At 37.2% G+C, this 18210-nt stretch overlaps 5 protein-coding genes across 5 annotated transcripts; 2 read left to right on the top strand and 3 right to left on the bottom strand.

The window, feature by feature from the left end:
* Nucleotides 1–8250: 8250 nt before the first annotated feature.
* Nucleotides 8251–9111, bottom strand: LOC117787185. Its single transcript, XM_034625637.1, has 2 exons — nucleotides 8553–9111; nucleotides 8251–8497 (listed from the first exon to the last, which is right to left on the bottom strand). The coding sequence occupies exons 1-2, from the start codon at nucleotides 9086–9088 to the stop codon at nucleotides 8332–8334; spliced, it is 702 nt and encodes a 233-aa protein (XP_034481528.1). The 5' UTR covers nucleotides 9089–9111; the 3' UTR covers nucleotides 8251–8331.
* A 1419-nt stretch (nucleotides 9112–10530) lies between these two features.
* LOC117787539 lies at nucleotides 10531–11596 on the top strand. The gene has a single exon (XM_034626085.1). The coding sequence runs from the start codon at nucleotides 10537–10539 to the stop codon at nucleotides 11524–11526; it is 990 nt and encodes a 329-aa protein (XP_034481976.1). The 5' UTR covers nucleotides 10531–10536; the 3' UTR covers nucleotides 11527–11596.
* Nucleotides 11539–13143, bottom strand: LOC117787540. Its single transcript, XM_034626086.1, has 4 exons — nucleotides 13021–13143; nucleotides 12850–12955; nucleotides 12310–12790; nucleotides 11539–11713 (listed from the first exon to the last, which is right to left on the bottom strand). Exons 1-4 carry the CDS (start codon nucleotides 13060–13062, stop codon nucleotides 11590–11592), a joined length of 753 nt encoding a protein of 250 aa, XP_034481977.1. The 5' UTR covers nucleotides 13063–13143; the 3' UTR covers nucleotides 11539–11589.
* A 2276-nt stretch (nucleotides 13144–15419) lies between these two features.
* On the bottom strand, nucleotides 15420–16330 carry LOC117787577. The gene is made up of 3 exons (XM_034626130.1): nucleotides 16189–16330; nucleotides 15676–16138; nucleotides 15420–15616 (listed from the first exon to the last, which is right to left on the bottom strand). The coding sequence occupies exons 1-3, from the start codon at nucleotides 16328–16330 to the stop codon at nucleotides 15487–15489; spliced, it is 735 nt and encodes a 244-aa protein (XP_034482021.1). The 3' UTR covers nucleotides 15420–15486.
* A 345-nt stretch (nucleotides 16331–16675) lies between these two features.
* On the top strand, nucleotides 16676–17283 carry LOC117787769. Its single transcript, XM_034626377.1, has 2 exons — nucleotides 16676–16747; nucleotides 16810–17283. Exons 1-2 carry the CDS (start codon nucleotides 16715–16717, stop codon nucleotides 17248–17250), a joined length of 474 nt encoding a protein of 157 aa, XP_034482268.1. The 5' UTR covers nucleotides 16676–16714; the 3' UTR covers nucleotides 17251–17283.
* The last annotated feature ends 927 nt before the right edge of the window (nucleotides 17284–18210 follow it).

Below are 18210 nucleotides of genomic sequence, written 5' to 3'. Positions count from 1 at the left end.
GCCGCCAGTCGAGGAGCGAGGAGACTGCCAGGCACTCAGGTTGGAACTCTGGCTGACAAACTGGTTCTGTTCGCAGGAATGCAGATAACCTCTTCTTCTTGTTCCCGAGAACGTCTTTGTCTTGGAGCTGCGATTGAGCTTCAAGTGCGCCTGCTTCAAACTCTGCATATTTTATAGCTGCATTGCCAATGGCATAATCCTCCAGCGTTCTTAACTAATTTAGTGAAAACTACACACACACACACACACACACACACACACACACGCACATGCGTTGCAGGACCACAAATTTTAATTAACCGAAACAATGGCGGGCGGTTATGCTTACATCAAAGGCAACAAACACAACATAATCATTGCAGCGGCTTCCCAGAGGCAACGTAACCGCAAATCTCGCCGACTAAATGACCACGAAATTGCCAATAGCAGTGGGCAAGGGGCAAGGGGTAAGGGGTGAAGGGCCGAGGTCAGAGGGTACAATTCGTTGGGTCAGCTTAGGTTGAATGGGAAACCAACTACAAATTAAACTGCATATACCTACATTCTATACATGTATTATTTGGTCAACATTTCAATTGGATTCAACACGGATTTGATTACAATATAAAGAAATCAAATTGTTTTCACTTTTATTACGTATACGTAATATAAAACGCTTGGCCAAATCGATAGTTGACACAGTTGCCAAAGTTTTTTTTAGCTGGCTGCATGTCAAGGTCGTCGCCCAACTGGTCACCAAAATTGTCAGGCAGACAACAACAAACCTTGACTGTGCCACAGGCGCCAGTTGCCAGTTGCCAGTTTGCGAGTTGCAAATGCGTCATTGAGGACTCCCTGAAAATGCATTGTTGCAGCACTAACCACTAAAGCGGCGGCAACTCTGACGTCAACCTTGATGGCGACAATTAGAGCCCCAATGTGATAAATTATTGAAGCAACGACATGAGCTTACATGAGTCGTGTTGCGAATTGCATTTAATTTCAGCACATTTTTCAAACATACAAATAAATAAACGACTAAGCTGTACTCCGCAATTAAGGGACAAGTTTAAAATATTATTTGATTTATTTTAATTTGATTTGATTTAAATAAAAGGACAAATTTATTATATTAATATATTAAATACAACTCTTTGTGCTTTGATTTAAATAAGGAGTAAAAATATTTATATATAGTAAATATGCTGCAGTCCATGCATTTTTCTGAATTGTTTATTTAATTTCTTGGGTTTTTTAAAGCAATCCCTGCCTTAATTTTATAAAATATATTTATTTTCGTTCTGAATTGACTTCTTACTTTCGTAGTCTTTAAAATGATCGTATAAAATGATTTCCACAAAAAAACAACATTTTTAAAATGGAATTTAATTTTGTTATTTTGCATTTTAAAGAATATTACTTAGGAAATTTATTAATTTGGTGTTTGTTTTAGGTGCTATATTAGCTATACTATAGCTGACTCTACAGATACTAAAACTGCCGACAACTTTTGTTTGATTATGAAATGTGGCGCCAGCAGCATTAACAAACTGGCGACAAACTGACGTTAAATGATTTGCCGATTGTAATAGTATTTGATTAAATGATGATGATAAATAGGCCCCAAGGTACGATGTGAGTGAGTTATGAGTATACTCATATTTGTCAGTATGAGTGTGCAAGCAAATTGTTAATAAATTTGCATGAATTCAAATATTATTTTGCGCTTCTGTTTTTTAATGCAATTTACTTTGCAATTGCAATTGCAAATGCAATTTTGTAGTGCGAATTGCAATTAGCGACAATTTAAGCGCATTTCGCGCTGTGAACTCATCAAATTAAAGGGGTAGAGTAAGGGGAGGGAACCGGGAAATGTTTAACTCGTTGACTGTTTGACTGAGTGACCCACTGGGCAAACATACGAGTTGCAGTTGCGTCTGAGTGCATCTCTTGTCGCAGTTTTGTTGTTTGCTTAATGAAAGTAAGCACATACTTGTACAAATACAAATACAGCCTGCGCATGCTGCATGCCTCATGCTGCATGCCGCATGCCGCATGTGAGCAGCGAAAGTAGCTCACTCTCACACACAGTCAGTCGACTTCCACTTAATGGCTTTATTTGCTGAGACCAAGTTCCCCGACCCTTCTCCATCCCCTCCCTCGTCACTTGGCAGCCGAACACTTGACAGCGCTGCTCTCTAAGCCCCCCGTGACAGTTGTGCAATAAAAATTGCAAAATTATTGCGTCGTCTGACCACTGGACACTGCCCACATGGAGTACATGGTGTCCACTATTGCCACATGCGATTTATCAACTGAGAAACTCACACGCTAATAGAATTTATATGGTTTGGTGCTGCAGGATCAGCCCACGTCTCAACAGTCTGTCTTTCCAATACTCGTACTCTCAAGTCTCTCTGTGATTTCCCGACACAGACACACTCAACCTAATTGATAAGCAAATTTCGATAAGCGCTTGTCAAAATGTTTGGCTTACAATTTACTCATGTCAATCAATAATTTGCAGTTGTCGTTGTTAGTTGTTAGTTGTTAGTGTCACAAATGCAATTCATAATAACGATCATCTCATCTAATGGACAACTAATGGAACTCTCAGTCTACTTCTCAGTTTTCTCATAGAGAATACACGAGTCAGCAATTTGTTGTTGATTTATTCACTGTTGATGATATTATGTTCCGCATTCTTGAAACGCATTTTATTATTTATGTGCATTGGTTATTGAGCTTTGACTTTGACACTTTAGAATAAAAAACCACTCAGGCACTTGATGTATTTACTTATCGATCACAGCTTGGATATAGCTATTATTTTAATGGTTTTTTAAATGGATGTCGCGTAAAATTTATTAATGAGTGTATTCTATCATTTTGTCTCAAATTCCATAAATAATAAACTGGATTCGGCGAACTATTTCCTTAGTAATGAATTCATATGAAATATTTACGTAAATTGCATCTGCATAAAACTGTTTGGCAATCAATTCACAGCCAAAACCGTAAAAGGAATTCTGCGAAAGGTACTTGTTGTAGTTTTTATTGGTAATGAAATAATTTCATAACTTAACGCAATATAGATTTATACAATGTATCATCTGAAATAGAAAAAGTGGGAAAAATTGATATCAAGTCTATAGGTTTTTTAAGTTAATAGATACTTCCTTGAAACAATTTAATAAAGAAACAAATTAGAACCCAGTATTTAGTAACAATTTCGAACTGCAATTATAAAAAATCCAACAAAAAAAAGAATATTTGTAGTGCTCAGTAAAGCTTATCACGGGACACTCTCTCTATGGTGATTATTTATCAATTCAGCTGAAAATACAAGGGGGCTTTTAAACACTTACTTTCGAACTGAAGAGCAAAATCGATTAATCGCCTTTTGTTTGTCAGCAATTTGTGCAATTGACGCATAATTACCAAAGTTTTTCAACCATTGATTCAATTTTCATTTATTTATTTTTATTGTTATATATATTTTATGTTTTTTGGTACTTATTTACGCCTCGACTCTGCAATTTGTGGCAAGCTTATGCATTTTTAACAAAAGCCACAATCATTAAGTTTCTGTCAAGCTGTTGACAGGTTGCAGTTGCCGCAATATTGACAACGACCTGGTCTGAACTGACTCGACCCTGCCTATCAGTTTATCAGTGTGTCAGTCTGTCAGTCTGGCAGTCTGGCAGTCTGTCAGTTAGTCAGTTATTCAACACCGTGCTGACAGTTCCTTTGGATGCCACAGCGCTACATGTGCCACATTTTCCACAGCGCTTCATTATGCGCATTTCCTGTCGCTTCCCCAGCTCTTCTTTCTCTAGCCTCTCTCCACACTCCCGCACACAGTCTCCGCTCCACTCTCCACTCTCCAGTCTCATGCCATGCAGCACACCTATCCTTCCTTCCTTCCTTCCGTCTGATGCAAGCACGAGGACACGTACTATACATGGCATTCTTTGCTTCTGCTCCCGCTCCTGCTCCCGCTCCTGCTCCTGCTCCAGTTCTGCGGTGTTGTGTGTTGCATTCTTGTGGGCGTGGTCGTGGGCGACTGCGCATTCCACAACAATGCCACACTATAGAGTAATAATAGTGTGAGTTTGGTTTCGGTTTGACCTCCCCTCACATACATACATATATGGCTATGTCAAAAATTTTTGACACGCTCATGTACTTGACCTGTCAACCTGGCCCCGGACTGCAGTATAATTGTTGGCATTGTTATTGTTGTTGCTGTTGCCATATGTGTAATTAAAATTAAAGTCTTCGTGAGGATATTAATTATACTTTATTTTTATTAGAGAATTTAAATTAGATAAAAAACAAAAAGAATATTTTAAAGTACAATTTTTAATAAACTGAATAATTTAAAATTATATATAAATTTTTTACTTGAAAATAAGATATTTTATTAAATTAATCAGGTGTGCTCTACAAATCTCTAACTGCGCTTAAGCAATCCAATTAACCATTTCTGTCTAATGTCTAAAAAATTCTTGAGAGATTTGATAAAATTAAATATTTATTAAATTAAATTTAAATATATTTAAATTGAATAATAGTGCAAAAGAAATTTGTTCGAAAATTTTAAATCTCTGACATTTTAGGAACACCAACATCAAAAACATTTCTATTCAAAATCTCCAGAGGTTTCTGGAACACACCTGAATGTTTTGAAATTTGTATACTTGACATTAACGATTATTTTTAAAGTCTTTATATAAATATGTCAGTCCTATGCCAGTTTCTAAAAATTGTGTTTCTATGTGGGTTCATAATTTACAATAAGTAAGAAGTAAACAGAACGCGTTGCTGCACAGTTGAAGTGATTAACCCAATTGATGCATAAACAAAATTGCAGCAGGCTTAGGCCATGACAGGCCGGGGCATCGGGAATTGTTTATAAAGTTGCCCCATTGAGTAAAACGAAGCGAGGTAAATTAATTGCAGCCGCCAGCGACAGTTGCAGAGCCTCACGGCAGGTGGTCAGTGATGGTCTTAGGGGGAAGGGGGATGGAGGGGAGAGGACAGTGGGTGGTTGTAGTGGGTCGCCCAAGCAGGCGCCACTCTGTTGTAGTTGTGGAGGCCGCTGCCCTGAGCCAAAATACCAAATGAAAATAGAACTTTAATTAAATGCAGAGCGGGAGTAAAAGAGAGAGAGAGTAGGAGCAATAAAATAAGCCCACTGTCTAATAGAGCAAACAGTTCCCCCACCCACAAATATCTCATATGCTAAACAGCGGGTTGTCTGCTATTTAAAGGCACTGTGTTTGCAGTTCGCCCTCATTCTACAAACTAAAAGATGCATTTACACAGAATAATAGATACTTTCATATATAGATGTGGCTTTAAGCCAAGCAGCACGTTGCTGCTGCCAAGTTGCAAGAAACTTGAATGATGATGAGCACATGAATATGACAGTCCGTGACTCAAATGACCTCGGTTCAAAGGTTGTTTCTTTGTGGTCGCCCTCGATCTCTCGTTCTGCCTGTGAGAAGGATTTTTAGAGCAGCGTTGAAACGAGTCCACAAACTACACTCCATATACGGGTACTCGTAACTTCAAGATTATGTCAGGCATTAATCGAATCAAGCTAAAAGAGAGCCAAATGCATATAATTTAATTAGTCACACATCCATCCCATCTTATGTCGTACTAGTACTTGGAAGGGACTCCCCTCGGTCTCAGGCAATGCCAGATTCTATTAGAAAAAATAATTAATGAATTCATCAGCGCTGAGTGCAGTCATTACACTTGATGCCAGCGCGGATGATGTCGAGTGTTGACGTTGTGCGCTGGAAGAACAACATTAAGCACTTCCATAGTTGAGGCCTAGATAAAGTTGGCCAAAACTATCTTGAGAACTTTGAGAGAGTTTAAACCAATGCCTGATGAGCTATTTGGATGAAGCTAACGTTAATCTAAGCTTGGAAATGCAAATGAAACAAGAGATGGAGTATGTTTAAAACTTAAATGTATAATAAAAGCGTAATTTAAAGAAAAATAAAAAAATAAATAACTAATTTTATACTATGCTTTTTATTAAGATATTCAAAATAATAAATATTTATATTAATAATTAACAACTTAAAATTGTGAACAAAAAAATAAATTATAATAACTATACTATACTTCTGAGGTCTAGTTGAAAAAAATTTTTGGAATAATTTTAAGAAAAGCAAATGAAATAGTACTAGAAATAGGAAAAATAGGACAGAATAAAATATGAGTAGATATGAAATAAAATATGGAACATCTTTTCATCTTCGTCGTACAGTAAGCCCCATATGAATAGAAAAAGCACTTTACCCCACTTTGAGGCATTACTTTAACAGTTTTAAGTGACTTTTCATTTTGGCATTTCCTTCTTATTCATTCACAATCCACACATGTGAATGGGATGAGCTCACTTTGGAGCTGCGGTGACAGCGTCTGCCTGTTATGGCATTTATGACGCATACGCCGCGTTGGCAATGCCACCTTGAAACTTGTGCCGACGGTGGCCTGCTTCGAACTTTTAGCCCTTTCACACAGCGCTACTCGCGTACAATTATAAAATATGCTCTCATTCTATTTTTTGTATTTTCTGTTCAGCCAAAAACTTTTTTGCCACATGCCATAAAAAGTGGTTGCAGGCAGTTTGAGGGCAGCGCGTGCTAGAGATGAGAATTGAGTGGATGTCGTGAGTCGTGCGTGTTGCGGTTTGTGTTCGTGTTAGCAAAACTCTTTGGAGCTCATCGCTAGCAGAGAGTCAAATTTCTCTCTCTCTCTCTCTCTCTCTATCTCTCTTCCGGGCAGCTTGCACTTTCGTTCTTGGCGTTGATGTGGGTCAGTTACGTGGCCGCATGGGTTACAAAAGTTTTACCGGGGCAAACACAGCCACAGCTAGATTCAGAGCCAGAGCCAGAGCCAGAGCCATAGCTCTATTGGCAGGCCAGAAAAATGCAATTGAATTCAAGGCTGGGCCGCAAAAGTTTTCATTGAGTATTTTCAATTTCAATGGTTTCGATTTCACACGCCTCGAATGCGAACCCAACCCGCATCCAAACACGCATTCACATAGTTCCAGCTTCAGCTCCCTGTGCACAATATGCAATTCAATTGAGTGGCAGCCAGTCTAGATATGGGGGGCATGCGGCAGGTTTTGTGGTCTATACAGCAACAAAAAAAACTGCAAACTTTGGTTTAAAATTGACGTTGAATTTAATTTTAGGCATATACAATTTTGTTGACAACGCCGTCCCATGCACCGATTTATAGGTATCTCAGACTATAAATATACACGACAATGTGATAATCCTGCTGTAGGCGTTTCTTTCTGACCACTAAACGTTTGGAAAATATACAGAAAAATATTTAGGCGTCTTAAGAATGTTTTTATGAAAATTATTGAAACACTTAGGCCAAGGCAAAATATATGCCAAAGAATTATGAATAATGCCTATTAATAAATTAAGCACACTATGTGTGCTAGTATGTATCTTTAAACTATTTAAGTTTTTTCTTTATTTAATTAATTTTTTAATTTTTTTAATTACTTAAAAAAGGAAAGGGGTCTATTGGGTTTGTTTTAAAAAATATGTGCGTAACAGGCAGAAGGAGGCGTGGTAGACCCTATAAAGTATATATATATTTGATCAGCATCAATAGCCGAGTCGATATAGCAATGTCCGTCTGTATGTCTGTCTGTCTGTCTGTTTGTCTGTCTGTCCGTCTGTCTGTCCGTCTGTCTGTCTGTCCGTCTGTCTGTCTGTCCGTCTGTATGAGCGCCTAGATCTCAGACACTATAATAGCTAGAGACACCAATATTGGTATGTAGGTTTCCTCTATATTGCAAGCAGATCAAGTTTGTTGTATGAAAAACTTTAAAGTTGGTTCAAATCGGACCACTGTATCATATAGCTGTCACCGGACCGATCGGGCGAAAATCAAATCTTAGTATAAAAATCTTTTATGTTTTATGAGACATCGTAACCAATCTGATAGAATATGCAATTAAGTTAACTAATTATTTTATAATATTTTCCATTCTTAGTTTTTGCCATAGTAAGTACGGGGTCTCCGACAGTCGAGTATGCTCGACTGTAGCACCGGCCCACTAGTTTTTTGCTATAAATGAAATGAACACATTTTGAAAAAATTATATGTGTTTAAGATTTTATTAAGTTTAATTAATTCAAGGAATGTATATAAAAACAATTTCTTGTATCAAAATATCGAATTTAATTCTAAAAAATCCAATTAAAATTGATCAAATACTCTTGCAACAATTTAATTTCATAAATTTAATCAATGATATTTAAAAAAGAATTGGCTTTGAGTAGGCTGCCTCTTTTCTTAGAAAAGTCGCAGAGTTTTCAAGCTTAAGGAGCGCACAGTTGAGGTGCAATAAGCTGGGATGGTGGTGTTGCACAGTTGTGTTGAGGATTGGAAATATGTCGAGCCGGGACAAGTGTAGAGTGCGCCATACCATACACTGTTGCTCAAGAAGCAATAAATGTACCTAAAAGCGAATTGAAATGTAAACCAAGTATGAATTTAAAGGTTCCTGTGCTTACTGTCTGCATGTGGTGGTCGCGTTCATCCCGTACGGAAAACGTCCGGCTTTCTGTACGTATCTGCAGTACACATCGGCAGTGACATTTGCATTGGGAGAAAGTGTTGTTAACAATTCGTCATCCACCAGCGGACATGTAGCTTGACTTCCCATCGACGCCGATCCGCAAATGTTGATATTATCCTTATTACAGACATAATTTGGAGCACAACTGCCAGTGATTGCAGATGGAACGCTGGTGCCCAGACACAAGGCGAATGTGCGGACCCCAAGGCAGGCAAAGCTCTTCTGATCATTGCACTGTACGCAACCGGTACAAGCTTTCAGCGAGGTGTCTTCCTGGCAAATTGCAGCGCTTCCAGTGCAATAAGTTCCACTAGGGCAGCTGTTGACTGGATCAACGAGAACATTATTATTGCAGAACTTAAATTGGGTATCCGAAACACAGGCTACGCTTGAAGGTAAGGCACAGACATTGCAATCCGCCTGGCAGCCAAGGACTCCAATTCCCAGCAGCAACAGCACCAATTGTAACATCTTTGATTGCAACTGCAGTAGCTAATGCCCATCCGTCGGTTTTTAGACTGCATTAAATATCTGATTTAATCTTATCAACAAACTACAATAAACATAAAAGCGAAGAGCGAATCTTCGTTTGTTTTATCAAATTTATAGTGCAAAGTGATTATACGTAAGACCCTTTAAATAATAATAAGCCTAAAACTTTCCGCGAAGCCCTTTAAAAATGTAAGCAAAAATATTTACATATATGCTTGACGTACGAATAAAAATATAATAAAATATAAATAATAAAATGTCTTTTCAATAAAAAATTCTCCTGAAAATATGCAATAGAAATTTTCAAAAATCTGCAAAAGAGTACTCCTAATTTCTGTTGCATACTTTTTAGCGTAAGCAAAATGTCCATTTGTTTCAGTCAAACTAGAAGTTAGCTTATAAAAATAATATAAATACATATTCAGTTTAATTGAATTGCCTATTGAATTTAAATGTATTTTTTTAATGCATTTTATTGAATTAGTGTGATTCAAACATATTTATATTTATTTATACGGTTATATTAATTTAAAAAAATTTTTTTTAATTAAATTATAATTTTTTTACACATTTTAAAACATTTGTGCTGCCTTTGGGTTTTTAGAGATTTGTAGAAAATGTTTGAATATATTTTACATGTTTTATTTTATTTTCTTTACTTAGCCATATGGCTTGCAAGATTAGAAATAAAGTAAGCTTCTACTCCAGCCACAAAGATTGTAAATGGTAATCACAAGATATGTCTTATCTATGTAAAAAAAATAGTCTACATAACAGCCAGGCAATTAAACAAGTGTGTCACATAAAAAATGGCTAGCAAAGTTTATTATCCAATATATTACAACAATTTGCTTTAATTTTTTTAATTATAATTCCCTGAAGTTACAAACAACCCGGGTTAGTTGGCTTGAGTCTGCCACAATCATGGGTTCTGCAATCGAATTAGGGTCTCAACTTGCGGCCCAATTAGTCTTTAAAAAAAAAAACTTACAATACATTTGTCTCGAAATTTGAGCCAAGGATACTGACCTGAATTAAAAGTAGGAAAAACAGCAGTCGCAGCATCTTGGAGTGCAACTATGATTTAGATGCAGCTCAGCAGCTTTTAAGTAACGACTTTTTCTAGTTATCTAACTGGAAAGTCTAACAATTGTAAAAGAAAGGCTCCTCAGCCCTTTATAAGGGGTTAAACTTTATACAGGGTGCTCTCTTTATTATCTCACTGATAACAAAAGCATTTAGATGTTGCCCCAAAGTATGCTCTCACGCATGGCCAAAACAAGGCCAGTAAATGGACTTATCTAAATTGAATTAAGGCAAAGGTTAATCTGCAGATTTTAGCCGCAAATCTGCTATTTAAAGTTGTCAGCTGCTCGTGTCAGAAAGCAGTCAACATATAATTGAAGGAAATAGAAGAACACCCGAAAATGTCGTCTTATTTCCTGCGCTTACTGCTTTTTTTGACATGCCTTGTGGCAGCTACCAGATCAACGTGCAACGTCTGCAACAGTGTCAACAAAATGGCCTGTTATTCGATGACACAAACAAAGGTCTGCGATGCGAATAATTTGCCCAGCGGTGCACCCTTCGACTGCCCCCCCGGCTACATGTGTGTGAGTGGATCCGGCGGAGTCTTGTGTCAGCCGAAGGCACCTTCCAGCAACGTTGCCGACTGTCAGGACTGCAACAAGTGTGATGCAAGCCAGACCTTTGCCTGCACTGGAACACGCAGCTTTGCCCTCTGCCTCGGCACGAATGTGCCACAGCAATCGAGGGGCAACTGTGCCTCAGGATATGTGTGCAACAATGGCATTAAGGAGATCTGTGAACTGGCAACGAGTGTGAATCCGTCATGTTCCACTGTAGATGATACAACAACAACTACAGCACCAACCACACCGCCAACTCCATCGACAAACGATGCCGCCGCTTATTGTGCCGCTGTGAAGAAACAGGGCAATTTTGCGGTTGGAGAATTCACCGAGACAACATGTCGTCAGTATATTCAATGCTCGCTTACGAATGGAAAATGGGTTGGCAAGAAATATGCCTGTGCAGGCAGCACCTTCTTTGATCGAACTGTCGGTCAGTGTGTGACGAATAAGCCCTCATATTGCTACACTCCCACCACCAATCCCCCAACAACCACAACGGCAGCTCCAACCACCAGCAACCCAGCTGCATATTGCGCCAAATTGCAGAGTCAAGGTTACTTTCCAGTTGGCACAAATCCGAAAACGACATGTCATCAATATATCAAATGCTATCAACTGAGTGGCAGTTGGCTGGGAAAAGGATACACATGCCCAGGGAATCTCTACTACAACAGCTCTACAAAAACCTGTGTCTCCACTCTGCCCGCCACTTGCTCCGACCGGATAGAGAGCATAAGCCTCAATGGCGTAGAGTTAGAGTAAAAATTAGTAGAGTGTTTTATAGTCTAAATAATATATTTAAAAATAAATATATTAAAAATTAATTCAAATACAATTGCTTGGCTTTATGTATGTGCAACGTTGTGTGTCTGCCTCGAAGTAAGATGTTTCAGAGCATCCATATTCCACAGCTATGACCTTGTCTTTGTTGTAGTAGCAATCGATGTAACTGTAAAGATATAAATTATATTATAGCGCAGCCTAAAATAGACAGTTGTACAAAAGGACACTCCTTATTGTAAATTGTTTTGATGAATTTAAATATATCCATTATAATTTACTTAATTGCACAAATACTGAATTGCACATCTTCACATATCTGTCCAAATTTGAGTCAGGAATCACAAATAAGATTATTATAAAAACTAATTTATAATCTTATTTTTCTTAAAATAAAAATTAAAAAACAAATAAATTTCAATGTTCATTTTAAAATCATATTAAGCCTCCTGTTTCAATTTTTAAAATTAAAATTCAAAATAATAATTATTTTTATAATAAAAAATTGAATGTACAAATTTTCGTAAATGTCACCAAGTGGTGTATTTCCATAATTTTTTTTTATGTATTAATTAAATTTTTTTTTTTTTTTTAATAAGATTTTAAATTAAATTTTTTTATATTAATAATAAACCTTTTATGCAGCAATTTATGTCTATTTTGATTTACATCTTTTTTAAAGAAGAAGCATTTTTTTATTCTGTTTAATGAAGTGCAATCGCTGTAGAAAGTTTCGATTGTAAATAACCTTAAAATTGTACAAACCGTTTGCAGTAGGGATCACGAGGCACAGTTTCATAGAGACCTGACTTTGCCCTTAGTTTACATATTTCCTGTGCTGTCTGTGAAGCTGGATCGGTCACAGGACTAGTGGTGGGACTGGAAGTTGGGCTGCCTGTTGGGTCTTCCGTTGTAGTGCCCACCAGGTCATCATTCACATCACAGGTGACTGCTTGACCTGGCTTCTCCTGCACACAGACCACATCGCTGGAGGCATCGCAAACAGTTCCCGCTGGACACTTGCCATAGGATCCCGTGGGCTGTGAGGCGCCATAGCACAATTGGAAGATGCCTCTGCTGTGGCAAGCAAACTTGTAGTTTCTGTGGGCACTGCAATGCCCACATTTGCTGGTATCTCCACAGCTGGGGGGACGCTGGGCATTCTTTTGTATGCAAATGGAGGGGTAGTCGCTGCATTGGAAGCCGGCGAGGCAATTATATATGTGATCCGTGTAGGGTGTATCATCTGAATTAAATAAAATATATCTTTAAGTACTTCAATAAGTTGAAAATCATTTCACCTACCTCCAAAGCACATATAATAGGATGTGGAATTAATACAAGCTGCCTGATTTGGCTGGCAAACATTGCAGTCCGAAAAAGTCCAATTAACCAAACAGCTAAGTGATAGCTTTAAAAGAGTATTTTCTGTTTAAAAATATCAACAAATTCATGAAAATCATTTAGGTCTCTCACCAATCCCACAACTTGCAGAGCATTTACAATTTTTGTAGTCATTTTATAACTTTTATATCCCTGAGATATTCCCACAATGCGACTTGTGCTCACTGTCAAGGTTCCGAGTGTACTAAAGTACGTAAATCTTTCGACTGCCGTGTTATAAACATGGTTCTTAACTAGTGAAATTTTCATTGTTTATCAACTCTTTGTATTTTTGTTGAGCACGCTAATTGTTTTATTTATCTTGCCTTTCCACTTGATTGCCATGTGCTGTTTTATGATCTCAACATTTTTGTATTTTAACATCTAAGAAAAGAATGTTAGTTTTCTAAAGCTCTCTCAAAATGATACACTCGATTGATTCGGGGCGCTGACCAGTCGCATGCATTCATAGTTTTAATTCAAACCAGTTTTAAGCCCCAGAGAGAATATAAAACTAAATTATTTTTAATAATTTAAGATGCAACTTTGCAAGAGAACATAGAAAACAAGGGGGCTCCGCCCCCTGCTCGCTTCGCTCGCCTACCCCCGGCTCGCTTCGCTCGCGGTGAGGTGCGGCTACAGTCGAGCACGCTCGACAGTAGGATACCCTGAGCCCATGTCCTCTTTTATAAAAGTTGATTGTTGCCCATTTTCAATGGGCTCAGGGTATCAAAAATTACACACGCGAAACTATGAACAACTTTCGGTTTTCTGAAGTCACTGTGCTTATCACTGCAGACTACGTTATTAATGCCTCACTGAACTAATACATCACTCGATTACGATTACGACTTGCGATTTACCAATTTATAAATTTCTAATTAATTTTAAATAAGTTTAATATAATAAACTTTAATATAATAAACTTGTTTAAAATTAATTAGAAATTGATAAATTGGTAAATCGCAAGTCGTAATCGTAATCGCTTGCAATCGATGTAGCGTGTGTCAAGAGTAGCCACAAACTACAACTTTGCTCAGCCTGCAATCTGGCAGCACCCATTTTCCTCTCTCACTCTCTCCCACTTACGCAACAAATTCAAGCCTGCCAAAGGCTGCTGCAGTGCGCGCGAAATTTGAAATAAAAGGCAATGTCTAATTTTATGAGATTCTTAAAGCGGAAAATGCTAAGTTTTTTTTTACAACGATAATAAGCAGATACTTATTATATATATGTGTAAGGAATCGAAAATATTAATAATTAAAATTATTATTTTGCAGCTTTCAGTGCTCGGCAAAGATGCAAGAGTAGTGCTGCAAAATGATCGCTATTTCTCTCATGCAATTTCATACATACACAGCTATCAGCTTCTGCTGATTTTTGCCATGCAAAAATACATATTTATATATTAACACAATTATATTTTAATCAAATTGTATATTTGTATATACATAAATTATACATTAACATTTTCATTACATGATATCGATAATATTTTTGCTTATCGCTTAATTCTTATTTGGTACCAAAAAAAAAATGGGTACTTATTCGTTCTGTCTTTGTGCGCGCCTTGCATACAAACGTGAACATGCTGTCTCGCTCGCACGTTTGATTTGCCATCCAAATGTAATTATTCAACTAAATCTAAATTCCGAAATAACTTCTTTATTTATGGGTCAATCGCTTTGAAATTTTCAGGGTCGTTTAATACGCATACTTCTCAACTGATTGTTCAGTTAGGAGTGCTATGTCAAAAATTGCGCCTGTAAATCGTTATTTTTCAATTTGTGGGCGAAGGGGGCGTGGCATCAAAAATTGGAAACAAACTTGACCTGCGTATGGTATTCACAAACCTGCATTCCAAATTTGAAGTCTCTAGCACTTACAGTCTCTGAGATCGACGCGTTCAAACAGACGGACAGACAGACGGACAGACGGACAGACGGACAGACGGACAGACGGACAGACGGACAGACAGACGGACAGGGCTAGATCGACTCGGCTGTTGATCCTGATCAAGAATATATATACTTTATGGGGTCTGCCACCCCTCCTTCTGCCTGTTACATACATTCTGCCAAACACATTATACCCTTTTTTGCCCATTTTCAATGGGCTCAGGGTATAAAAATAGGCGAAGTATATAAAGGTGGAAATTAAATAAATGTTAAAGTTTAATATTACGTGTATTATTAATAACATTATATGAATGTATATTCAAGAATATCCTTGAACGACGGTAAGTGAAAAATTAGGTAAAATGTATTAAAAAGAATTTTGTAAACTGGAGCTAAAAGCTAATAATTTTAATATTCTAGAAAAAAAATTTAAAAAAAACAAACCAATATTACCCGTTTTTATAAGAGTAGAGTACAATGTGAAATTCACGGTAATGTATCCCTATAACTATATTACTATTTTAAGTCTATAAAACTTGTCAGTTGAAATTAAATTGGTTAAAAGTAGTTTGATATATATTTTAAATTGATCAATTTCATATATATATATATGGTATATATTTGAAAATATTTATAATTCTTAGCTGATGTTTACATGAAACTACACACAACCCACGCCGGTTGGCTTCACCGTGCCACATGTGGAGGCAGCATGGAAATAAGGTTTATTCCTGGGGCAATCAGTTATGCTTCCCTGCCAGACTCCGGCCTTGTAGCTGCAGTGGATGAAGCTGCAACAACAGATATTTTTTATTATGAACAAGATTCAGCTATACAACTTAAGGCTTACCTGATGCAAACTGTATCATTGGGAATGGCAAAGCGACCAGCTTTCTGTTGCGTTTGGCAAAATGAAGATGCATCTTGTGGAGGTGGAGTATTGGTGGGGGTTGGGATTGTTGCTGTGGTGTCATTATCGGAGTCCGATTCCTTTTCCCTATCGCAGGTGTCTGAAGAATCCGGCTCGCAGGCATAGACGCAAGGATCTCCGGCAGCTGCTCCTTTGACAGAGCAAAAGGATCCCGAAGGACAACTAATGCGTTCTGGATTAGGGAGCTCACCATCGACACATTTGCCAAAGCTTGTCTGTGTGGTGCATGCGAAGATGGCATTATCGCCACATTGCCCACAATTTGAGGTATCTCCACAGTCCGACTTAAATCCTGAGTCGAGGCTCAAACAGATTGCGGCAAATCTGGTGCATACGGGTAATTCAGCCGGACACGGTATGGAAAGCTCCGGTCGTGGAACGCCTGTCAAAGGGTTAAATTTATATTGCCAACAAAATTAAATTACTGCTTACCATCAATACATAATTGGAACGTGGTATTATCGACGCAGGCATGCGCTCCGTAGCAATGTCCACAAGTGGCCTCAACGTCGACTGCGGAGTGCAGTAAAATGGCCAAAAGCGAAATTAGCCCAGTGCGTGGAAGCTTCAACATTTCTGGTTGGTTAATGAAGTCAACTAGATCTTGGCTAATGCCTTTTAAATGCTGGCTGCTGCAAGTTATCTTTATGGTCAAGACAGTTTCCCTTTTTATCGCTCAATGCTACGACACTCATAAATATTCTGGCTACCGTTTCGCTCTAATCTTCTAGCTGAATCCCAGCCGATTAAACAAAATTATTTACATAAGACTAAGCCTAGCATAAAATAAGGCTCTTATCATGATACTTTTTAGATAAAACCATTTATTTGCATTCTAGTGTTCAGAGAGTGTAAAAAGTGGGGAGTGTAAAAAGAGTATAAAAGTGGGGTGTATTTTGAAACTTCCCATTAGTCAGTCGTGTCTCGTCTCATTGGGCATAACAAAGCTATTAAAAAAATGCAGCAGAAGTCAAATTTCCTTGGAAATCTGGTAAGCAGCTACCAATCTAACAAAAAAGAAGAATCTTAGCTTATCATTTAAACAACTTGCAGCTCCTCGTTGTGGCCTTCAGCTGTATGTTGGCCACAGTCTGGTCTGTCGGAGTCTGCAATCGTTGCATGGATAACAGCATTGCCTGTGTGAATCAAACCCATTTCAAGTTCTGTGTCAACTACTCACCAATTGAGGAAAGCACTCTCTACTGTGGAGATGGCAAAGTCTGCACCGAATTGGGCATTCTCTGTGCTGATGCTAGTCTCGGTGCAAATCCCGTCTGTAAGGATGATGATATCAATTGCAATAAGTGCGATGGCACCTCAATGTTTCAATGCACCAGTCGCACAACATTCCGAGTTTGCAATAACAACGAGTTCACAGGTGTTAACCTCACTTGTCCTAAAGATACCGTCTGCTCGATAAAATCCGGTAAATTTTGTGTCAAGGAGTGCGAATTACCCAACGGCAAATACGAGTGCAATAAAGCTGCTCCTTAGATATGTGTATCGATTATATGTCAATGTATTAATTCAAAATAAATAAATACAAATATAAACAAAAATTATATCTTCTTTGAATTAACAGAAAACATACACTGAAACGGCTTTTACGAGTTAATAAATATGACAATACATCCCAGGAATATCTTAATAATATTAAAACTGATTAGACTGAAAAGGTGTAAATTGATTTTAGTAATTTTTCGTCTATCTTTTATTATATTATTAGTTTTAAAATAAAAATGGCAATTTAACAAACATTTCTGAATTTATAAATCAACGCCACGAAATAACACTTCTCTCTAGTTTTATTTTTTAATTATTCATTAAAAAAGATACAAATAAGAAAATCTTCGTAACTTGTATTTTAAAAATCAAAAACAATTAATACTGTGTACCTATTGGTAATTTGCTGCCCCATAAATAATATTGTAGTCTTGCAACAGAATGTTAAAGAAAAAATTAAATATAAAAGAAAATCGTGGGATCCTTTATATTCATCTATTGATAAAAATATTAATTTTGGTAATACATCACTTGCTTCAAAAGATATTCAATTTATCGTTATTCAACAATCGTTTATTTCAACAATAAATTTATAAAAAAAATAAAAATTGTGTTTTATTTTATAACTATTAAATTTAAAAAATTGATATTTAAATATTATTTGGAATAAAAATTATAAATTAGAATTAAAAATTAATTATTTTGCATAATAATCGTATTAAATATAAAAGCTAATAGGATTATTCGCTGGTAGCGATAATTTCGACTAAAATACGAAATCACTGCGGACGGCAGATCGCGCTAGTGACGAAAGCAGCGCAAAAGGTTTAGTCCTATCTTACAAAATGGCATACTAAAACTATTAAAAAAAAAAAAAAACAAAAATTAGCATTCGGCACTGCGCAAAAAGTAATTTTTATGTACAAAGAATATCACCATTTTTGCGCACAG

Source organism: Drosophila innubila (genome assembly GCF_004354385.1).
Source record: "Drosophila innubila isolate TH190305 chromosome 3L unlocalized genomic scaffold, UK_Dinn_1.0 0_D_3L, whole genome shotgun sequence".
Taxonomy (NCBI): Eukaryota; Metazoa; Arthropoda; class Insecta; order Diptera; family Drosophilidae; genus Drosophila; species Drosophila innubila.
This window is presented reverse-complemented; position numbering and strand designations above follow the sequence as displayed.